Genomic DNA, 25,581 nt, shown 5'->3' with positions numbered 1-25,581 from the left:
TACTGTTTAGTTTCAATAGTTCCACTCTCGACCATCGAGGACAATTTTAATGGAAAATGGATTCGAACTCTAGAGGTACCTATACGACAAAAGCACTCTGAGCTTGTGTGTGGACGATACAAAATTCACAGAGCCCGTCAAGGTCCGGGAAATGGATGTGTCTGTTTCATAATTCATCTCGACCCCATTTTCATCACCTAGCTACTGAACGACCCTCATGGTACAAATTCCATTTACCCAAATAGACTTTTCACAGATCCATCAATTGACTTTGGACGTTCGCAGTTTGAACCGATAGGATAATAAAATTTTCATTTTGTTTCCACTATTTTGCAGGTTATTGGTCGACGAAAAGGAGCTAAGAATGTCAACGATTCGCAGTCGAGTTTGGAATCGACGCAAAGCAACAGGAAGAGCGAATCCAATGAATGGCCGGATCCACCCGATATACCCATATGTAGCACCGAGGACGAGGCAGCCTCACTCTATTCAGATTCCGGTAAGCCAATATAAGAGCGGTCTCGTCACACGTGCTCAAACACGTGGGCTCATAAGCTTGTCACACCTTCATACCACTTTTCGTGCCATTAACACACTGGCCACGTTTGCGTTCTCTATTTTCAGACGAGCTGATACCGAACATCCCGCACAACATCACCGGCCGTGGGACCTACATAATTCGGAAGGGCCGCCGAAGGCAGCGGCTGGAGGACAATTTGGATTCGAACCACTTGCCGATTCCGGGCAGCGAGCCGCCAGTCTCTACGTTACAGTCTTCTTCAGCTGCCGCCACCACCAATCTGCCCAGTCCCGTCTTCCCGGCATCGATGATGGTACCCAAATCGAGGCACAGCATCGATCTGGGCATGTCCACGATGGCCTCCAGCAGCAGCACCGGCAACCAGGCCGTTAAACCATCACACTCCGTTCCTCAGAAACTACCAAACTCAGTTCTTTCACCTAGGTAAGCAAATATTCGCCGAAACGTCCCGCATAGATATTTACTACATAGATATAGATTCAGGATGCTGCAGTCATCATATCGCGTTCATGCGGGTCTCGCCGTGAATCGTCCATTCGATAGAGATGTTTCGAAATGTTCTTCTAAATCCATTATAGTATTCGCTTAGGGTAGATTTGTAGTGCAAATTGCATACCATCAAGTTTTAAGATTTTTTTTATTCACAAAAATAGAAATCATATCGAAAGAACCTTTGTATCAAATTATTTAGTTTAGAAACTAAATTAAGAACAAACGATTAAAAATTCATTAGGTAATGAAAAGTTAATTGAAACATTGTCAAACATGTTATGTTGATCTGGGCCGTAGGAAGAACCATGGGAGGGAGGGGGGGAGTTTGGGACCAATTTATTTTTATGATATTTTTGCTCTAACAATGCAAGAATAATACAAATTTAAAAAAATTGCTTTTAAACTATTTGATCATTCGTTTTCTGTATTATTTAACAAAAAAGGAAACTTGAAATCTTTGAGTTTACCCATATATTTGGTGAGTTTAGCTTATTTGATTTGAACCAAGAATAAATTGTTGTTGAGAAAGCCTTCAAAATAAATCAAACTTTCAAAAGTAAAAATAATAGATTAAGAAATCAAAATCAAATCTGATTCTTGTAAACTCATTCCAAATTTTAGATTTTAGTTTGAAATTTGGCTTCTGAAAAACTGCAATATCAACAATGTTAAACAAACCAGAAAAAATGAAATTCCCTGCAATTTGTTTCACAGAAAGATTAAAAATAATATTGTCCATAGAAAAAAATTAAAAAAAATAACTCGACTCCAAATTTGTAATTTTTAGCGGAATTATACATTCAAAATGAAAAATTTAAAAAAATTAAATTGAATTAAGAATTAAAATTAGAAGTATGCGATCTCTTGCAATTATAATCCCCCAACGAAATATTCATCTTGATAATTTTGTCTTGTTTGTGAAATTCTTTAACGGGCTGAATCTGCAGATTAATTCTAAATCTTAATTCTGCACCTGAACTCAGAATATAAATTTTGGATCTGTTTCCGAATTTCAATACCATTTCTGAAATATACAAAAAAAGATTTTAGAGTTTAGAATATATTTCAAATCCGCGTTCCCATCACCAAGCCAAGAATCGACATTTGTTTCAGACTCTTAGCCATGAATCTATAATGAAATTTTGAAGTTTTCGGTTTCAATCTAAATTTATAATTTTTATTACATTACTTTCAATTACACTTGCATTTGATTCTGATTTTTTTTTCAATTCTCGATCACCAATTTGAAGCTTTAAGGAGTGTAATCGAAAAAAAAATGCAACACTTTGTTTTGTGAATAACTTTTGAATTCATGAATGAATTGATGAAATTTTCAACGAAGTTACCTGGTAATGTAATGTAATTTAATGTTTACGCATGAAATTTTTTGTACGTGTGCCGTCTTTAATGCATACTATGAACCACCTTTTTTTTTCAAACCAAGGCAATTTATGATTACGTTTGCTGTTTTTTTTTAATTTGGTCGAAGTTATAACAAACTTAGTCGATTGTTCCCCTTTGGCACAAATACAATATATTTGACTTTTTTGCGTAATGTCAAGATTCCAGATCCAAATTAAACTAATTCTAAATTTTGTGGGACCTATTGAAGAGCTTTGCAGAGAAAACAGTCGTATTTGGAGGCAGTTTTCTTTGTATTTTTAGCCATTCATCCTGTTAATCGTCATGAAAGAATGAGCAATTTGCAGTTTCCGCAGATCGTTAGCCTCCTCAAGTACTAGACATTAATTTTTCATTTTTTTTTTTATCTTTATTTATCTCCGGGAAATACAGGCGAGACTTGTCAACGAAAAGTTTCTGGTTGGAAACTTGCCAGGAGACCTCTAAAGAGTTCGTTTTACTGTCCATTACGAAATTTTTCAAAATATCTCTCTACAAGCAGTCCAAATATTTCACGCACGATTTAACCACCGAACTTTGTTTATTTTACCAGTGGGCAGCTTTTCTGCCTTGTAGAAAATCAGCTAGACGAACCAGTCAGAAAAAAAATTACTTTTTTTTTATCATTTCCTCATTTATATTTTGGGATTGAGATTGAAAAAACCTCTCACATTCCTCTCACTTCATGGAATAATCTTATCTTTTATTCAAATTTTAGCTCACTGTTCGGTCCTCTGGGATTTCTTAAACAATTTACCATGTGAACTTTAGTCGAATATTTAATTGATTTTCAGTTGGTTTTGGGTCTCCCACTGGGACTTTTCTGGATTTTTCTCGATCCTGCCCAAAAAAAATTGTCAATGAACTTCAGTATTGGACGTTATCTCAAAAACCAATTGACAGATTGTCACCCAATTATGTGCACGTATACCTACATTACATTAGATACTAGGTAGCTTCACTGAAAATATCATCAATAAATCCAAAAGTTGTTCATGAAACAAAGTATTGCATTTTTTTTCGAATACACTCCTTATAATGTTTGAATTCTGCATAAGAACTGAATTTAAACCGTTTTTTTAAGGATTTTAAAGAATTGAGTTAAGGAACTTCGAATGAATATCAAACAAAAACTCAGTGTGGTTTCTTCTTTTATTTTTTTTATGTTTGGAAAACTATTATCTCAAACTGAAAATGCATATGACTTTCGAAAATAATGAATAAAATTATGGATAAAAACCAAAATCAAATTTGAACAATTGAAAAACAGCTTTCAATGATGATTCGAACCAGAAATCAAAAATCTCAAATTGGATACAGAATCCGAAATCTGACATCAGAAATACAATTAGGATTTCAATGTAAAATACTTAGTTTTCTACATTTTTTCTCTACCTTTTTTGTTGATCATAAGTTTCAAAACAAAGATTTTATGTTTTTTTACTTAAATCTCTCGATGGTCTAGTTTTCGACATTCAATTTTAGTTTTCGACATTCAATTTTAGTTTTCGACATTCAATTTTAGTTTTCAACATTCAATTTTAGTTTTCGACATTCAATTTCAGTTTTCGACATTCAATTTTAGTTTTCGACACCAAAAGTTTTAGTTTTCGACAAGAGCAAAGGAATATGAACATATGCATATTACAATTTCTTGCCTACTTCACGGCGTTTTTACACAGGAGGTTGGGTGTTGAAAAATAGATAATTATGTGAATTATCAGCGCTAGTTTTCGACAGCTGAAATTCCATAAAATGTCAGCAAAAATATGTATCAAATAACCGAAAACACATCATTCAGAACCATATCTATCCATCGATTGCTGGCGCCTTTAACCGAATTAACGTTAATTTTTTTTTAAATTCACAATCATTTGGTCAATGGCATTGAATTTAACAGGTGATTTAGAATGTCACTTTCAAATAAATGATTTACTGCTATTAAAAAACTTAATTAGAATATTTTTTTTACTTTACATACACTGTATCAAAAAATTGTCCGTACAGCACGTTCCTTGAAGTCCAAACAATCGAAAAGTGCACTTTTTCAGTCAATAATAATACTACAATTACATCATTCGCTGCAGAAACTAGTCCTTTTTATAGATCAGTACTAAAAATGTTTATGAATTAAACCTTTAAAATAATAAAAATCATTTTGTATAGAAAGTCCCAAAAACGACGTCAAAAAATTGTCCGTACACTGAAGCCTTTGTCAAATATTAGTCAAGTAAACAGTTATATGTCAGTCTGTCAAACGCAGAAACGTGAATTGAATCTCAGCAAAGACAATTTCCAGTGGTCTGAGCGATAAATACGGTAAAATGAACTTTATCTAGTATAAATTAGTAGATTTTCGTGTTTCCGGATGTCAACAGGTATTTTTTTGTGAAAAGCAGACATTTTCCTGTTAATTAAATCCACAAAAATTAACAAGAAAATTTCTGCTCCTCACAAAAAAAAATACCCGTTTACATCCGGAAACTGATTGCTGACCTGAAGGATGACGATAAAAGCTTGACCGAAATTGCAGGTATAGTAAAACGGCCACGATCGTCGGTTCAGTATGTCCTTCAGAACTTTAAGAAGACTAACTCCCTGGAGACCACTCCAGGAAGAGGCCGCAAACTGAAGCTTACGGATCGTCACCATCGCATCATTGTAATGAAAATCAGTCAGAATCCTAAAATCAGTGCTCCGAAACTAGCAGACAGCCTGAAGAATTTTGAAAACATACAGGTTGATCCTCAGACGGTACGGAACATACTTCATAAGAAAAAATACCGAGGTCATGTTGCTCTTAAGAAGCCGTTTATATCTGCTAAAAATAAGAAAAAGCGGCTGGATTACGCTCAAAAGTATGTCCTGGAACCGGAAGAGTTCTGGCAGAACGTCATATTTACTGGCTAATTTAATAATATTGGGGTCTGACGGACATGTAAGAGTATGGCGTAATCCAAATACTGAATTGGATCCGAAAAATTTGTGACCGACAGTTAAGCACGGTGGTGGCCATGTAATGGTGTGGTATGCTTTCAGCGCAAATGGCACCAGAAACTTGAGATTCATTTACGGAGAAAAATAAATAGATTTATCAGTCATATTACGCGTCTACAGGAATATAAATATGATTGTTTGGTTCTGACCCGAAAATACGATCAAACCAACCAGGGGCGGTCGTAGAGTTGGCTCTTGGGGGGGGTGATTTTCCAAATTTTCAAAAATCAGTCAATATGAAGGAACGTAATATCTGGTGAGAAAACAATCATTTTGAAAAAGCGAAAAGAAGGGTGGTGACGGGGGTGGGGGGGGGGGGGGGTGCGGGGGTGTGAGGGTTGTCACTTTCAAATGAGTACAATATAAGCTGCACATTTCTCCTCCTCCCCCACTTCAATTTCACTGAAAATAATCAGATGTATTTCAAGAAAACATGAAATAAGAGAAAAATAATGAAATCTTTTAACAAACTTTTTCAATATGTATGGCCTAACCAGCAAATCTATAATATTCACTGCAAAAAAGTTAAGAAGAAAATTGTCGTAATTTGTACATCTGCTAGTTTGAAATTGTCACTTTCAAAGATCTTTAAAGAATTTCTTATTGTCATTTTACAAATGAAAATTATACACATGTTGTTGAGCTTCTGAATACACTAGTTTACAGCATTTTTGAACTCAGTAAACTGAAGGTCATTTCCAATGTAAAATCGGGCGCTGAATTCGAAAATGAAATTCAAAAAAATCTCAGTAGAACCGTTTTTGAGCTATGCTCCAAATATGAAATATCGAAAAAATTAAAAAAGTTCTTGTACTTAGATTAAAATATCTCGAACGGCATATCAGTAATTTGAAATCCCTCTTGTGCATATTGAAGGTGATTAAGTGTTCTATCGATCATCTGAACACTGTTTTTGCGTTTGACCAACAGTATTGTTGATATTAGTGACTTTATAAGAAAAAAAATTATAAAAAACGCATTTTTTTTAGAGAAAATTTTGTTTCAACGAAGGTTTTAGACTCGATGGTAGCATTTAAAAAATCTGATTTTCTTTTGCGCTTGAATATCAAATTAAAACAAAGATTTCAAGTGGTTATTTATCAAAATCGGTTGAAAATTGAAGAAGTTATGGCTACTTTACCATAACTGAAAATTTTGGAGTTTTTAATAATTTAACGAACCGCAGTACACTTATCATAGTATAGGAAGAATGAAACATGATAAATCTCACTCGCTCCAAGTCAAAATTATTTATTAGCTTACCAGAAGGTCACATGCCAAGTTTCAGGAAGATCTGACCATAGGGAGGGGTTGCTTAAGTCTCAAACGTCAATTAAATTTTGAGGTATTTTGCTCGGAAGGAACGAAAAATACTGGTTTTCATCAATAACTTTCTTCATCCCTAGCTGATTGTTTTTTATGGTTGATTTTCTTAAAGCCTAAGTTGAGACAAATATTTCACCTGAAGACTGTAACTCGATTGGATTTGAAACAGAAAAGTTATTGCGGTTCAAAGATTGTATTTTGGTCAAAAATTGTCGTATAAAACGCAATGGGTAAAAAGTACTCATTGCGTGTTGGACAAAATTTGCGGCCTTTGAACCGCAATAACTTTTCTGTTTCAAATCCAATCGAGTTACAGTCTTCAGGTGAAATATTTGTCTTTATTTAGGCTTTAAGAAAATCAACCATAAAAAACAATCAGCTAGGAACGAAAAAAGTTATTGATGAAAAACCAGTATTTTTCGTTAGTTCCGAGCAAAATACCTCAAAATTTAATTGACGTTTGAGACTTAAGCAACCCCTCCCTATGGTCAAATCTTCCTGAAACTTGGCATGTGACCTTCTGGTAAGCTAATAAATAATTTTGACTTGGAGCGAGTGAGATTTATCATGTTTCATTCTTCCTATACTATGATAAGTGTACTGCGGTTCGTTAAATTATTAAAAACTCCAAAATTTTCAGTTATGGTAAAGTAGCCATAACTTCTTCAATTTTCAACCGATTTTGATAAATAACCACTTGAAATCTTTGTTTTAAATTGACATTCAAGCGCAAAAGAAAATCAGATTTTTTAAATGCTACCATCGAGTCTAAAACCTTCGTTGAAACAAATTTTTCTCTAAAAAAATGCGTTTTTTATAATTTTTTGTCTCATAAAGTCACTAATATCAACAATACTGTTGGTCAAACGCAAAAACAGAGTTCAGATGATCGATAGAAAACCTCATCACCTTTAATATGCAAAAAAAGGATTTCAAATTACTGTTATGCCGTCCGAGATATTTTAATCTAAGTACAAGAACTTTTTTAATTTTTTCGAAATTTCATATTTGGAGCATAGCTCAAAAACGGTTCTACTGAGATTTTTTTGAATTTCATTTTCGAATTCAGCGCCCGATTTTACATTAAAAATGTTGGTCAGTTAATCAAGTTCACGATTTTTTTTAAACTTTGTAAACTAGTGATATTAGTACTAGGCCAAACAAAAAGTATAGTTTTGAAGTAAGTTTCAGTTAATTATTGCTCTGAATTTCAAATTGTTTATCGGTAATTAAATTTTTCATTGGAGAAATTTACTGAATAGTAATAGTAATAAATTTGTAAAATTCGTAATATTTTTTTCAATTTGGAAATACAATCATCGTTCAAAGTTCTGGTTTTGATTTTTCAAATTCTCAATATAAAAAATCAACACTCTAAAAATAAATTTAGTTTAAAAAAAGATTTTTAAAATCAGATACTGAAGTATTAAGCTTCTAGAACTTAATTTTATAATTGACCAGCTGACCCGGTGTGCTTTGCTACACCTTCCAAAAATTTTTGAAACTTGTGGTACCTATTTTTTCAACTTGTTATTTATTTTCACAAAATTTTAGGTTCAATTTCAATATTTTTAATTTTTTTTTAAATGAATTTGCAAATTTTGTAATTTTGAAATCTTAATTATTTTTTTAAATCCGTGTTTTAATCCTTTTTATGACTCTGAATTTCTTTGCTTATTAAGTTTATAACTTATGCCAAAATATTTTTTTATATTTTTATATAAATATGAAACTTTGTCAAAATAACATCATGGGACATTTATTTTACCTATTCGTTCTCGAATTATCATACAAATTACCCCCATTCCTATATCCCTAATTGAAGGAAGGTGGGTCTCATAACATCAGAAAAACACTTCTTGTATACAAATACGATCCCACGTCATATATGGCCCCATTCTCGATAAGTTCTCGAGTTATTCAAAAAATTGGTGTCCCTCTTCCTACTGTATATCTCTGGAGGAGAGTTTTTCAAACCATCGAAGAAACATTGCTTGTACACAAATTTGCTTGATAATTGAATCTTATTTTCTCGATAAGTTATCGAAATATTAAACAAATTTTATCAATGCCCTCTTTTCCCTCTATATCGTTCCACAGATTTGTGGCAGTGATGCTAAACTACCGGAAAAAACATAGCTTGAGCTCGAATACCCTCTCATGCCAAATTTGGTTTCGATTGATTTATTAGTTGTCGAGTTATGCTATAAAATTTGTATCGGAGGCGCTCTTTCTACCTATCCTCTACCTGGAAGAAGGGGATCAAGATTGAACATTCCGTGTATTCAAATACACTCCTATGCCAAATTCATCCCCAGTTGCTAAATTGAATGATTGTTCCATTTGTTAGATAAGTTTTTGGTTTATGCAAAACAATCATACATACATATATGAGCTTCCGTCTTCCCTAACTGCATTCTCAATTGAAGGAGAAAGAAGTCTCAAATAAGCTTATAACCATTTTACGTATCCATGCCAAAGCTTTCCCATGCCAAAGCTTTCCCATGCCAAAGTTGTTTCCATTTGTTTGATTAGTTCTCGAGTAATGCGAAAAATTGTAAAGAAGCCAACCATGATAGGAACCTTCCCCGGCCTTCAATACTCCCACCTGCCAAGTTTCACGCAAATCGGTTCAGTAGTTTCCGAGTCTATAGGGAACAGACAGACAGACAGACAGACAGACAGAAATTCATTTTTATATATATATAGATTTGTTCTTGAATTTCAGATTATAATACAAAATTTTCAATTTCAGTTGTACTGAAACAAATGAAATAGCAACAAATAAGTTATAAAGAATATGAAAAATCGTTTTCCTGTTCATAATTCCAAACTCTTGAAATAATATTGATTTATAATTAAAAACATGGAATGAAGGAGTGATTTTGGTGAAGAGTTTTTATCAATAGCAATTGAAATAGTCATACTTTCAGATGTAGTGTATCAAACCTTAAACTGGATTTTAACTTGAAATTTCAAAATATTTATGTGGATGAACTAATAGTAGTTTCGTCGATTTAATTGGTGTAGATCTTGAAATCCAGCAGTATAAGTCAAAAGTTAGTTTGAAGTTTTAAAATTCATATTGAATGATGTTAAATCGAGGGAAAGATGAATTGGCGCAAGAGAATCTTTACTGTGATTCAAAAATTTAATTGTTATTTGGAATCTAATTCCTTGTAAACGCAAGTGAGGATAGTACTGCATTGGATTTTGGAATGAGTTAGACATCACTTTGTAAATATTTAAAATTGTCAATAAACAAACTGTAAACAAAAGAAAAAAAATACAGAATTTAAAATTCTTATTTATATTTGAATTTTAGATTCGTCTTAGCTTTTTATTCATGAAGTAAAGTTATATTATCATATTTTGTCCTGATTCCTTCGGTTTTTTTTAAATATTTTAAACTACAAAGAAAAATCCTAATGAGGAACTTTCCGTTGCCGAATCTTCCTTGAAAATGGATTTCATGCGGCCTCAACATGTTGTATATTACAATGTAATTTATGTTGTGTAATATTTGTGTCAAACAGAAAGATTTTTTCTCTTCTTAGAATGACCAAGACCTGTAAATTTATTAAACATGACAGTAATTTCTGAAAATTAAAGAAAATGGCCAATCTTATGATTCTGTACATATGTATATAGTTATATTTTTATTATTTTGTTTCTATCTGACCGAATAAAAAAGAAACTGCTTAGTAAAGGCATTCAATGTATGAGGTCAGACAAAAAAATATTCAAGTATTTCAGTGTTACAACAATATTCACTCCCCTAATTGACTTTTCAAAATTTGTCATTCCATTAAAATTCAAAACATAATGCAGAATTAAGAAGCTCAGATTTTGAAACAAATACAAAATTTATCACAATTTGCCCATGTAAGTTTAGGCATATGTATGAGGGATAGTAGTGACAATTAAAAAAATGTCCCTACATTTCATTACCTAGCTCAAATGCTAAGTAGATAAATGGTTAGCAAATTCAAAGTCAACACTCTAAATAATTCAACAGAAGTTGATTGGTATAATTCGGTCCAGGGAATTGCAAGTTACAGCTGCTTGAGTTTGGTAGACCCACTTTTCTTCAATTTTGAGCTCTTGTGATAAACAAACTTTTTTGTTGATTAAACCCCCCACGGAGTGGAAAATTTTTGAAAATTGAATAGCACATCTACTAGGGAAAGTTCAAAGTTTTTATAGAAATTCGAGCATTTACGGGTATTTTGTAACGGTTTTTTGCCGCTTGGGGGGGGGGTGATCACCCCGATCACCCCCCCCATAGGACCGCGCCTGAAACCAACCATCAGCTTATACGATTAGTCTCCAGGGAGTTAGTCTTCTTAAAGTTCTGAAGGACATACTGAACCGACGATCATGGCCGTTTTACTATTCTATGCGTAATTCGAAGACAAGTAAATAAATAAATTTCGGACAAGCATTTACCGTCATTCTTCAGGTCAACAATCAGTTTCCGGATGTTAACGGGTATTTTTTTTTGTGAGGAGCAAACATTTTCCTGTTAACTTAATCCACAAATTGTTGAAATCTACTGATTTATGCTAGATAAAGTTCATTTTACCGTATTTATCGCTCAGACTACTGGAAATTGTCTTCGCTGAGATTCAATTCACGTTTCTGCGTTCGACAGACTGACACATAACTGTTTACTTGACTAATATTTGACAAAGGCCTCAGTGTACGGACAATTTTTTGATGTCGTTTTTGGGACTTTCTATACTAAATGAATTGTATTATTTTTAAGGTTTAATTCATAAACATTTTTAATACTGATCTACAAAAAGGACTAGTTTCTGCATCGAATGATGTAATTGTAGTATTTTTATTGACTGAAAAAGTGCACTTTTTGATTGTTTGGACTTCAAGGTACCTGCTGTACGGACAATTTTTTGACACAGTGTACATATTCTAAACTGGGAAAGCAAAAATAGAAAATTATGAAAATATACAGTTGCGTTCAGATTGAAATCGCGTGAGGCTGCGCACTCTCATCCAACTTTGACAAGCTGCCATTTCTTTCTCATTTGTTATTTTTTCATGAAACTTTCACACATCCTAGTTCAACTAGCCAACTAACGCTCTGCAAAATTTGAAGTCTTTACAATGACTGGAAACAGCTATTCCTGTAAAAAAGGGAAATTTGGAATTACCATCAACTGGGGCAACATGCAACACTTTTCAACTTCAATGGCTTCTAAAATCTTAATGATTACAGATAATCATACCTCTTGTACATCAAAAGTTTTAAGGTTGATGGGACACCAAACTGACGTAGTCAGAAAAATTATTGGTTTTACCAGTTATTTTTAAATTCACAAAAACATGCGATTTTCACCCTACTAAGAAAAAGGGGTAAGTTGCAACAAACTCTGTAATTTATGAAAAATCAAATGAAATCGTTTGAAAATTTACAGTATTTTATACATTTGTGATGTCATAACGCATAATGCACACATTGCAGTAATTTTTGGTTTTGTTCGAATAAAAATGTTTCATTTTTTCTGTCAAAAATTTTCTTAAGAAAAAAGTGTTAATCTGCTGCATACATTTAGGGGTAAAAAATACTACAAAATATTATTTTAGCTTAAATCATTAAAATAATTCTTAGGATGGATGAAATTTAAAAATTAACAAACGCATAATGCAAAACAATCACATCCCATATGGAAACGCGATTTATGAGATTTAGTTCTGATTTGCATTTTGTTGCATTTTGCCCCAGACAGCTAACTGAATTATAAAAATGTTTGTTTAAAAAAATTTGGTGATTGTCGGAAAAATATTTATACACCAACAGTGTTCGTATAGGATAATGAAAGCAATATAAAGTTTGTAGGTGATATCATTAAGCCAATCCGTCATAATAGGTAAAGTTTTTTACGGCATCGAAAAATGTTAAAATTTGAACATTTATTGCTCGATTTTTTAAATTTTTCATGACAATCAAAAACTATAAAAAACTCTTACACGATGTTGAAAACTATGTCATCATCAATTTTTTATCATTCAATGATAACTTTATTACAGTATTTTGAAATAAAAATTGAATGAGTGTTGTGGTATACAAATGTTGCATCTAACCCTGCTTGTATCTCTGGTGGTTTTCATTGAAAAATCTTGAAATTTGATCCAAAGATGTAAAAATGTTTGATCTAGTATCTGGCCAAGTTTCGTCAAAATCGATGAACGCGATAAAAAATTGTGCTGGTTTGAGAATGACGTTTATTATTGTTCAAAAGGCGATTTCATTCTTTTTTGGACGGATGTTTGTATGGAAAACTTCTTTATCAATTTTTTCTTGGTTTATTTATTTCACAAAATCATAATTTATCGCAAAGAATGTTGTAAATTGAAAGAAATGTCATTCGTGCTTTGTTTTGAAATAAAAAATGTTTCGATAGAGCTCAAAATGAGAAGAACAGAGTTTTAGAAAATGACCTGTTAAAAATAATGATAAACCTAGGTCAGGCAAATAGAAATTTTTTACATTTCGACAAAAAATGAGCAATTTTTGAAAAAAAAATTGTAATCGTTTATGATAAAAATTTGTGCCAGAACCAAACTAAATCAACAAAGCTGTTGTTTCATAGATGCATGGCATGCTCAGTTTGGTGAAACCTGTAAACTTATCCAATGCAAAACTCTCTCAACGACTTAAAAAAAAGTTTTAAGAATGATCATTTTAATGAAACAATATTTGATGCCTGCTCACTGGTCGGTGATTTAATCAGATCAATTTGACATTTGAGCGCCTTTTTTATTTTTTCTTCTGTTTTCCAACCCTGGTGATAAACAAATTTGATACACAATTGAAGCGAATATTATACTCGTTCTTTTGTTTCAATACAAATTATCATGGAACATTTTTTTTATTTCTAAACAAAGAAGGAATGAAGTTTCTATCAGTTTACATCATTCTTTGTAATAAATTTTGATTTTGTGAAAGAATAAAGCAAAAAACATTGATAAACATGTTTTGTATACAAACATCCGTCCAAAAAAGAAAGAAATCGCCTGTTGGACAGTAACGAACCTCATTTTCAAACCAGCACAATTTTTTATCGCGTAGATCGATTTTAACGAAACTAGCCAGGTACTAGCTAGAACATTTTTACATTTTTGTACCAAATTTCATGGTTTTTCAATTAAAACCACCAAAGATACAGCCAATTTAGTGAAGCAATTCCAAATTTCCCTTTTTGGGAAGAGCTGTATCTTTGTTTTCAGTCGTTGTAAAGACTTCAAATTTTGTAGAACGTTAGTTAAATAGTTGAACTTAATTGTGTGAAAATTTTATGACAAAATATCGACCGGACGAGAAATGGCAGCTTGTCAAAGTTTCGAGAGAGTGCGCAGCCTTAAGCGGTTTCATGCTTTTTTAACGCAACTGTAGGGGAGAATGAGGATACTTGATCCCTGGGGATACTTGATTCCTTAGCTATATCTCGAAACTGGAATGTCTTACAAAGATCAAATGATCTAGAAAAATGTGCCGAAATGAGCAAAATAACAATGCTTGTAGTTTAAAAAATTTTAACAAAATAATTTTTTGAGTAATTGATCTTTGTTTGAAAAATTTCACAAAATGTAACTTGAAGATCTTTTTTTCATCCCTTCAAAATGTTCCTTACATGGGAAAATTATGAAAAAATATTTGTTCCATTGTATCAATCGTTCGAGCGTAAAATGAACTTCATAATGCCATATTTTCAAAGTTATGGAAAAATCTCAACTTTTTTCAGAAAAAGTTTTCTAAAATGTTGATTATGGGTATAATTGATCCCCTAGAGTAGGGTACAATTGATCCCCCTTCCAAACGGCATATTCTTCTTCTGAATTGATCGATATGATTGCTGATTACTAGATTACTAATATTTATCCAAAAACTAATATTTATCAAATAATTGTCTGAAGGAAAGAGCAAAAATAATCAATTTTCTCTAAATTATAAAAAATAGCGCCTTTAAGTATGCAATGTTATTAGCGTTGAGACAAAGTTATTGAATTTTCTTCTTATGTCTGCTATAAATTGTGAAATATGAACAAACATGACCAAGATAGTCAATTAACATTCTATCTTGGGGTTTTGTTTGATTTTTATACAAAAATTAGGGCTTCCTGAATAAAAGATCAAGTCTCCTTCAATAGGGGATCAAGTCTCCCCTAACTTCAGAAAAATCGCAATTTTTTTACTCCCACGAAAATGCTTCTAGTTCATCAACGGGTTCAAGTATCGTTCTAATTTTTGGAGCATAGAAACTTGAAGTTACAAGCTGTCAGAAAATGTCAAAGTCGGCGAGTTGCTAAATTTTTCCAAAAAGATATGGTGAAAATAAGAAAAGGAGATCAAGTATCCCCATCCTCCCCTATATATGTTCATATTTTTCCAAAAAAAAAGCTTTTAAATTTTTGATTGCCAACCATTTTTTAAATCTTATCAAAATTATATTTACACTTCTTCTGATCCTCTTCCTGAACCTGAATAGAAAAAATTGATAGAAAAAACGGAAAATTAGCCATTTGCCCCTCGAGGTTAAATTTATTACCTGTTGGGGAGTTTTGCCATGCCCATAAAAATTGATAGCACAGCAGACAAGCTGAGTACCAGCATTCAGAGGCAATTTTTATTTCGACTCGTTCCATCCAAATCATTATTGTTATTGTATTTTTTTTTCCTCCTGTTTTTCTCCCGTTTCGTTTTCAGGTCACGACTATCATTAGATTTAAGTTCACCTACCTCAGAACTTCCGGCAAGCATAAAGAAAATCACAACCCCGACCGGAGGTTTCCCAGCAGCAGCGACAGCAGCACCACACCTTAACCTGAGCCAGCAACAGCAACAACCAAACAATAGCAACAGTCTGAACAAAACCAAATCCGGCGGTTTCGGAAGCAACAACAACGTAAACGCTTCGTCCTGTGTAAATAATAACAATGGCATCGGCATCCAAAACGCCAATAATGCTCAGCAGATTCAAATCCAGCCGATGGTGCAGCCACCTACACAACCCCCCTCGGTTCCCGTTGTGTCGTCCAGATACACCGAATTTAAAACTTACAGTTCGACTTTTGATGGATTGCAAGCTTTGGAAAATGGAAACAATAGCAATGGAAGCCTCCCCAGTACCAGCACCAGCAACAATAACAACATCAACAATAATAGTATAGGCCGCGGCGCAAATGGTTCTTCGGTGGTTATTTCCGGAACGTGTCCTGATATGGCCACCGCCATTGTAGGGCCCCCGACTGCAGGTGAGTGCATTTGATTCATTTCCTGCAGCCAGAAACTAAAATGCTATTTTGGGAAATAGGTGAAGGTTGATTCAAATGTGGTTCGGTTGGTGTAATCCATTTACGAGTTTAAAAGTATCGAGTTTACCATACATTAAAACTGAAAGGACCAACGTGTGTTTTGGTGACACTAACGACCGCCGGGAAAAAAAAGTAGAACGCCAGACCTTGAGCCTCATATCTCTGGGTCTGGAACTACTGAATCGATTTCTTCACACCTTTGAATTACTTGAAGTCTCAAGATTTTGTTTGTCATACAAAACTTTTTTGTTAGGTTTCAAAATTTTGAACAAGATAGCGAAATATTGGATGAGTTGACTTTGGACCTAGAGCCTAATCTAGTCTTAAAATGCCAAAAATTAGAAATAATTCATTTCGCCGGCATAGGATCAGGATACTCCTATGCAAACAATGAACTCTTATTCTTCCTTAATCCTTTTATACCGCCTTTTGCCTTAAACAGTAATTCTTATAAAATTTTCAACGTTTTATAAATGCACCTCCCCTTTAGTGATGAAACAGACCGCTCAATTAGTGAGACGCATTTTGAGCAAACAAAGTGAATAAGGAAAAATCACGTTTTTAACTGTTTAAGCCAAAGTTCAAAGGGAAACACTGTGATGAATATGATCTATACTAGTCTGATGAATATGGTCTATACTAGATCTATATTATGGTTTTTACATACCGCGTATTAGAATCCAAATAATAGTGAAATCTTCGCGCCTTAATCGTCAGTGTCGAATACCTTCGTTAGGCTGATTACGTGTTCACCCAAAACTGATGCAGTACGGCTTGAATCATAAATAACATCGGAATTTTAATGAAAATCATTTCGATCGATTAGCTAGAAGTACTAGATGTCACCGGAATAATACGGTCTTCTCACGATGAGCTCGATTGTGTGCTCTACGTGCACCAAAAAGACCACTGAGATAGATCGCATCTGTTGCTATGGTGGATGTGGAAATTACTTTCATGTTCACTGCTCAGGTCTCACCTCTACCAGCCATATAGCTCTACGCGAGAATGTGTCACTTAAATTCTTCTGCACAGAATGTCGAAAAGAACAAATTCCGATAACCGGCTTGAACAACAAATGTTCGAAATTCATTGCAGCACTACCCGACCTCTACAGTAAGATCGAAGCTCTCAAACAGAACATCGTCACTGAGATCTATGAACGGCTTGCTCGCGACATGCAAAGGCAATCCGTCTCTCTAGAAGTGGCGCCTCCTCGCAATCACCCGTCAGCTCCACCAGCAACCACCCCAAAACCAACTTTAGCACAAATTGTCCGCGGTCCCCGAACCACTCAGACTTCCACTAACACTAAGAAAGCGCCTACCACTGGATCTCCGGCAGTGAGAAGTGGAATGCTTCGATCTGGTAAGCAACGTCTGCTCAAACATCTCACTCGAACCACCCAAGCACGCTCACCAAGCCTGACTCCTGCTACTCCCACCAATGTAGTTAATCCCCAGACTAAAACAGCCAGGTCCTCTCGCCGACCAGCTGCCCGTTTAGACAAAATAACCAAAACTGTCATCATCAAGCCGAAATCCTCTCAGAATCCAAAAACAACAAAAGATGAAATTCAGTCCACCTTGGACCCAATTGAACTTGAGGTTGTTGAAGCCCGCTCACTACCAAGTGGAAATTTATCAATCAGATGTGCCTCTACTAATTCCGCAAATAAGCTGCTGCAAAAGGTTAATGATTCGCTCCCAAACACGTATGTTGCTGAGATCCAAACTGCTTTAAAACCCCGACTCAAGATCTCGGGTTTCTCTGAGAGTATCACCGAAGACGATTTACCCGAAAAACTCAAGGTACAAAACAGACTTACCGAAACTTCACATATAAAAGTTATAATAGGTAAGTATAGGTAATAATAGGTAAGTACGCTTTAGAAGATGACCGTATGTTCGCTATCGTAGAAGCAGATCATGTAACCTTCGAACTACTATTGAAGATAAAAATTGTAAACCTTGGGTGGGACCGATGCCGAGTGTCTGAGCAAATTAATGTACGACGATGTTATAATTGCTCAGAATACGGCCACGTTTCCGTCAACTGCACAAACCCAAAATGCTGCCCCATATGCGCAGAGGAGCATGATGTAAAAAACTGCAATGCTGACTTCCAGAAATGCGCGAACTGCACTATTGCCAACACGAAAACCTTCAATGAAGAATATCATCTCAACACCGCACACACCGCTTGGAGCACCGTCTGCCCTATCTACCAGAAGAGGTTGAAAATGACTAAAGAAAGAACGGATTACTCTACGTAGCAATCACCGTATCACGCCAAGCAGCACTTCCAGCCACTCTCGCCACTATCAGCTGATTCATCACGGAACAGAGACCCAGTTGAGTCTCCTGGTCTCCAAGGTAAACACTTAATTAGTATGTGTTCATCCGGAGCACACTCAGCCACTACACCACCATTAAATGAAGCCAACTTGCAGACATCTTCAATCATCCTCGCACCATATTCTCATGAACACTCCACTGTTTTAACTACCGGCATACGGAACTCATATCCAGTCGAATCTCCTGGTCTCCCAGTCAACTTGCAGCCATCGTCGAGAACCCCGGCAACGCTCTCCTCTAGACAACGTAGCTACCAACACATCTCCATCATATACCAAAACGTTCCAACTGTGCGGATTTCAGCAGCTAGACTACGCCGCCACGAGCTTCTAGGCCTGCCTTTTCTTGGATGCCCATCTGGATTCCAGTCTGGTGTCTCTCTGCAAATCACGTTTTCACACGCAGCGTGTACCCAATCCATCTCATATAACGTTCCCGAATCTCGATTGCAAGCGCCTTTTGATGACACCGGCGATGTAGTTGCACGATTGAGATGCAATTGCCAGGCTACCGAGCGCGGATGATGTTCCGCATGCAGAGAATCACAAAAACTTGCAGTTTTCGCGACGTCACCGACGTGCACCAAGTTTCACACTCGTACAACAACACGGATTTGACGTTTTAGTTGAAGGTTCGGATTTTCGTTCGTAGAGAGATTTGGCGTGACCGCCAGATGTTTCGGAGACTCGCAAACGCAAATCGGGCTTTTCTTATCCGGGGTTCGATGTCTTTCTTGGTACCACCATCAGGCGTAATCCGGCAACTAAGATATTGGAAGCACTCCACTTTCTCAATTTGTTGTCCAGCTACAACGAAATTGGAAGGATTTACTGTGTTGATTTCCATCGACTTGGTCTTTCCGACATTGATTTTGAGACCTGCTGCCTTGGAGCTTTCGGGCACAATTTTCCCGTGTGTTTGGATAACGTGCCGCTATTAAGCCTACCCCCATTCTGAGGTCGTCGAGTTTGCTTTGCATATCCGGTTGTGTTTGGGCGAGCAAAACAATATCGTCAGCCAGGTCAGTGAGGTCAAGGTCATCTAGCTACTCCATTGTCGAAGGATTCCACGGAAATCCTCGGATTGGTCTACAGTCAATCGATCCAGTCAAGATATCATCCATTACAATGAGAAAAGCAGCAGTGATAGAATACATCCTTGTCTCACTCCAGCAGTTACCGGGATTGGATCAGACAAGACACCGTTGTGCAGGACCTCGCACGAAAATGCCTGCTACTGTGCTTCGATGAGATGGACTAGTTTCTCTGGGATTCCTCGTCACCTTAGAGCCGCCCACATGTTTTCGTGGGTCAGTTGGTCAAATGCTTTTTTGAAATCAACGAACACCGGCAGAAGAGAGTCCTGGTTAACACATGATCGTTCAGATCGGAATCCAGCTTGTGTACGCTCCGGAGTGTAGCGTCGATTTTCTCCTGGATGCTGTTCAGGAACACTTTGCAGAGTACTTTGAGAGTTATACAGATCAAAGTTATGCCAAGCCAGTTATCGGTGAGGTTTCCTTTCTTCGTGACCTTTACAAGGATGCCCTGCACCCAGTCGGCCGGGAATGTTGCAGTATCCCAAATGTCAGCGAAAAGACGGTGCAGCATTTGTGCCGACAAGGCAGGGTCGGCTTTGAGCATCTCAGCAGGAATGCAATCGATTCCAGGCGCTTTGTAAGACTTTATGTCTTTGATTGCCGTTTCTTCTTCAGCCAGCGAGAGCGCTTCCGAGTTGACGCCATTAATGCGACTCACTGTTGGCGATTCGAGGTGCGGTTTCTGTTGGCTATCGCTATTTGTTCAAAATGCTCAGTCCAACGCTTCGATCTGTCAACAGCTGACCTGCTCGGTATTTCAGCGGCATTCTTGCATTAGTCCTTGCACCACTAAGGCGGCGAGAAATGTCATAAAGTAAATAATCGGATATCTCCAATGGTGGTGGTTCTTTTTCCCTCTTCGACTAGGGAGTTTGTCCAGGCTCTCTTGTCTCGTCTACAAGCTCGTTTAACTGCCTTTTCCAGCTCCGCATAACGCAAGCGGGCGGCTGCTTTGGCTGACCCGGTACATGCCTGCTCAATTCCGACTTTTGTCTTTCTCCGATCATCGCCCATCTTCAGGTTTCATCCGACATCCATTCACTTCCTCGTCCACAAACTTTACCGAGAGTACCATTGCTCGTCGTGATAAAGACACTCTTGATTCCACACCACTGTTCTTCGACTGTTCCATCTGTCAGCAGTAACGAGACTCGGGATTCTAGCTTTTCAACGTATGCCCTTTTCACCTCTGGATTCTCCAAACGGCGTACGTCGTATCGAAATCCGACTTTCTCCTCTCGCCGCTGGACACGCGGGACTCTCAGTCGTATCTCACCAAGGTCGAAGTGATGGTCAGATGCAATGTCTGCGCTTCGTTTGTTGCAGACATCAAGAAGGCTCCTTCTCCATTTTAGGCTGATGCAGATGTGGTCAATTTGATTTTCTGTTCGGCCATCTCGGGATACCCAAGTGACCTTATGTGCTGGTCGATGGGGGAAGAGCGATCCTCCGATCACCATGTTGTTGTTGCCACAAAATTCTACAAACAGCTCTCCGTTTTCGCTCATCTGTCCTAGGCCATGGCGCCCCATGATGCGCTCAAGGTCTTGATTTTTGGAGCCAATCTTTGCGTTGAAGTCGCCCAAATGGATTTGAATGTCACCTTTCGGAATTTTGTCTACCACGCTGTTCAGTTGACTGTAAAACTGCTCTTTCTCCTGCAAGTCGGCAACGTCAGTTGGCGCATAACACTGGATCATTTTAAGGTTTCTTAGCCGTGTTCTAAATCTGGCTACGATTATTCTTTCGTTTATCGGTTCCCATCTAATGAGGGCCGCGTTGGCCTGCGAGCTTAACAGGAAACCAACTTCTCGTTCCCGAGTAGCGTGTTCTCCTCGTATGCCAGAGTAAAGCAGGACTTGCCCGGACTGTGTCTTGTGTTCTCCAGTGTTAGGCCAACGGACTTCTCTCAGTCCCGGAATTTCAAGCTTGAGGCGGCTAGCTTCTCTAGCAAGTTGAGCCAGCTTGCCTTGTTGGGCAAGGGTTAAAACGTTCCAAGTTCCAATTCTTGTCCGTGTTTTCATGCTAAAAGTCGTCGCCAAAGTTGCAGGTCGGTCATTTCTTTCGGATTCCGTAACAATTTTATGACTCAGGAGAAGTAGGTTGTTAGCCTAAAGTTCCTACCCCGCGATGGGCTACCATCTTGGACTTAGCTGGCGGGAGCCGCATTTCATAAATTCAGTCGCTCGCTGCGAGACAGACGCTGTTTGAGCGCCCCTGACCTGGAGAACAGACGCTCGGTTTGTTGTTGCACGCCGCCCCTGACCTGGGGAGCAGACGCGTGCGGCCACCTTCTCAGTCTGCATACGACCAAAGCATCCACCGCGGTTGGGTACCCAATCTCCGCTTAGGTTACTCGCATCCCAACCGGTACCACGGAGAGGTAGAGATAGGAGTTGTGAATAAGAGGTGATATGACCACTATGGAGTCTCGTGTTGCACATTATCCACCGTTTACCAGCCAATGGAGTGTCAACTGTGAAGTAATGCAGTTCAAGGTTGGAGTGACGACGAGCAAGCACTGAATTTCTATTGAGTTTTGTATGATTATTAGACTGGCCCAAATTTGTATGGGATGATTTTTACAAAAAAAAATTTCAACGTGGCAGCCCCTAGATTGGAGCATTTAATTGAAAAGATGACTTTCTGAAAGTTTAAGCTCGTTTGGCAGAAGCACGAGCTGGCGCAAATGACTTGAAATTTGTATGGAGATTTTCGGCAAAATGTATGAAAAATCGACATTCTTTCACTCTTTGAGTTCTAAAATATGTTTCCAGTATGCTAGAAAGCTCAGAATTTCAGGAATTGTAGTTCAAACAATGACAAACAAGTTTGTAGAAGATTGTAACGCGATACAAGTTGACTGTGATGAGTAATTTGCAATTGAATGTGTGATTTTTTTCGCATTTCATCGATATATCGTGAACGGTTTAAAGGTGGATTATTCGTACTAACTTGATCGCTTTGTCACACAATGAGGATAGCAGATTGAAAGTTTGTGTCCTAGGCAAAGTTTTAGCTTATTTTATAACAAATATCTTTGCAAAAAGTTGAAAGAAAAGTCATAAACTTTCTATTTGTTATTCTCATTGTGTGACGATGTGATCTAGTTAGTGCGATTATTAGTCCATAAACCGTTCACGATATATGAAAGAAATGCGAAAAAAATCAGACATTAAATTGCAAATTACTCATCACAGTCAACTTGTATCGCGTCACAATCTCCTACAAGCTTGTTTGTCATTGTTTGAACTACAATTCCTGAAATTCTGAGCTTTCTAGCATACTGGTAACATATTTTAAAACACCAGGAGTGAAAGAATGTCGATTTTTCATACATTTTGCCGAAAATCTCCATGCAAATTTCAAGTCCTCTGCGCCAGCTCGTGCTTTTGCATAATGACCTGAAACTTTCAGAGAGTCATTTTTTCACTTAAATGCACCAATCTAGGGGGTACCGCATGGAATATAATTTTTTTTTTGTTATGGGCCAGTCTAATGAATATGTACAAATTTGTGTGAAAACTTAAAAAAATCAGGCTTTAAAAAAATCAAGTTGCGAAAAAACGAGGTTTATCAGATTATCAGGATGGACCTTCAAAAATCAGGCCAATTCTGAAAAAAAGGCACATTGGCATATCTGATTCCACATAACGGAATAGATTCAAGATTTGTTACAGATATAGCGAAGCTTTGATTTGAACAAATATGTACATTTGTTTTCAAAATTAATGGAACCTGTACTTAACACGTGCATGACTGAACAAAACACATCAACACAACAAACAAGGAATGATTGACCCATTGGTTTCACGATGTATGTATATATATACATACTCATAAAATTTAATGCTTCATATTTGGAAATTTTGCTAACCTAAAGAATTTTACGATTTAAGGTAGGTAGACAAGTGTAGCACAAAAGCTTTGTAAACATTACTTAAGAACCCTCTTTCCAGTTCATGACTCAAAAGCTTATTCAAACGCTCCCCCCAATGCTGCAAAGCTTGCAAACTTCAAATACAAATTGCTTGAAAAATGCGAAAACTCCAACCCAGAGCTAGAATCGCTAAATAATTCAAGCATCATCAGTACTTGGGGGTTCGGGATACCAGATTTTTCTCCCCATGCATTGGCAAAAGGCGAGAACAAACTGAAGACACTTTTGTCTTGACCTTCGGTTTGGTTTTTATTTTGCTTACCTTTTTTCGCTGGCTTTTCAACGGAATAGATTTTTTATTCATAGACCGTGGTTACATAAACTTCTATCGCCAACACGATTCCAGCTGCTTCCATAGGGCTTTTGAGATAAACAACAAAAAAGAATTTCCGATGCTGTCTTTCCCCTACTTATATAGAAAATAACACATTTGGGTTCTACAATCTGAGATTTGATATAATTCTGTTCCAACTGACCGGTATGTTTGAAAGCGGTATAGCAAAGGTGTTATAAAATTAATTATTTCTACACTTCTGATTTCCCAAAAAAGTAACCATCTAACCATCTTAGTAAATCTGATTTTCAGTTAATAACTACATATTTTATCCTTTTTCTTCCAGTTGACGGCCTATCTACTCCACGTCGTGAGCTCGCTCCGCCCATCGAAGAGGACGAAGAAGCAGATAGCGACACACAGCGTGGTGCACCTTTACGCAAAATAGAAGATAATATTAGTGCTTTATTACGTGGTGATATATCTGTTGCTAGAGTAGCCGGTAAGCCGCTCAAAATCAATCGATTAAAACTAAAATTGATAACCTCCCTATTTTCCAGACATACCTCCTGCGAGACGTCCATTAGGCTTTCGTCTAGGTGTTCATAAATCAGAAAGTGCCAAAGAAATGCTTCTCGCACAGGCTGGCCTAGGGCCTTTGCCGCCATCACCGCCGTCATCCAGTCCGGAACCGGTAAATTGATCATAAAATACCCAATAACGTAGGCGCCCATTTAATCGTGTTATGATTCTTTTTTTTGCAATTTTAGGACAGTGACGAATTTCCGCCGTTGCCTCCTTCGCCTACCGAAGAACCAGAAATTATTCATCAGATTCACGGTATCCGCATCAGCTCCCGCAATCGAGCTGGCAACAGCGGTCCCAAGCCACAGCATGACATTTTGTACCGGGAAGAGCAACCGCCGGCCGTTCCGCCGCACCGTGGCCCATCTATCAATACGCTTAAAACAAGGTTAGTTTCGACCTCGTAAAGGGTGATACGGTCAAAATTTGGTCAAGGAAAACGCGTGTAAATCGGTGAAATCGTTTATTCAAAAAAATCAAATCAAATTTATTTTTCAAGTTGAATTAGTATAAAATTCAGGAAAAATATTCGCTTAACCCCTACCATCAGATTTTGCACAGCCACCTTGTCCACCTTATTCGCCGCAGAAAGCCAGTTTGTCTTGAACTGCTGCTCTTCCTTAGCAGTTTTTTTGGTCTTCTTTAGGTTCCGCTCGACAATAGTTCAGTATTTCTCAATTGGGCGGAGCTCTGGCGTGTTGGGAGGGTTCTTGTCCTTGGGAACCACCTGCACGTTGTTGGCGGCGTATCATTCCATGGCCTTTTTACCGTAATGGTAAGATGCCAAATCCGGCCAAAACAGTACGGAACAACCGTGTTTCTTCAGGAAAGGCAGCAGATGTTTATTCAAACACTCTTTCACGTAAATTTCTTGGTTGACAGACAGGTTGACAGCTATGAAAATGCTGCTTTTCAAGCCACAGCTACAGATGGCTTGCCAAACCAGATATTTCTTCGCGAACTTTGACAGTTTCATGTGCTTGAAAACATCTGCTACCTTTCCCCTTCCTTTTGCCGTATAAAACTCTTGTTCCGGAAGCTGCTTGTAGTCGGCTTTGACGTAGGTTTCGTCATCCATTACCACGCAGTCAAACTTCGTCAGCATCGTCGTGTACAGCCTCCGGGATCGCGCTTTGGCCGTCGTATTTTGTTTATCATCGCGATTTGGAGTCACTAATGAAAAAAAAATCTGAGTAATGGGACATTTGATGAAAAATTTAACAAAGTTCTGTG

At 37.0% G+C, this 25,581-nt stretch overlaps 1 protein-coding gene across 4 annotated transcripts in view; it reads left to right on the top strand.

Moving 5' to 3' along the window:
* LOC129746201 (uncharacterized) overlaps positions 1–25,581 on the top strand; it is a 380,075-nt gene that overhangs the window by 297,447 nt on the left and 57,047 nt on the right. For all 4 annotated transcript variants that reach the window (XM_055739753.1, XM_055739756.1, XM_055739755.1 and 1 more), the window contains exons 7-12: positions 337–499; positions 625–964; positions 15,486–16,033; positions 24,110–24,265; positions 24,324–24,457; positions 24,534–24,736. In XM_055739753.1, coding sequence (XP_055595728.1) covers positions 337–499; positions 625–964; positions 15,486–16,033; positions 24,110–24,265; positions 24,324–24,457; positions 24,534–24,736 — 1,544 coding nt within the window. The remainder of the gene's footprint in view (positions 1–336; positions 500–624; positions 965–15,485; positions 16,034–24,109; positions 24,266–24,323; positions 24,458–24,533; positions 24,737–25,581) is intronic.

This window comes from Uranotaenia lowii, chromosome 2 (genome assembly GCF_029784155.1).
Source record: "Uranotaenia lowii strain MFRU-FL chromosome 2, ASM2978415v1, whole genome shotgun sequence".
Lineage (NCBI taxonomy): Eukaryota > Metazoa > Arthropoda > Insecta > Diptera > Culicidae > Uranotaenia > Uranotaenia lowii.
Note: the sequence above shows the minus strand (reverse complement) of the source record. Positions and strands in the feature narration are given on the sequence as shown.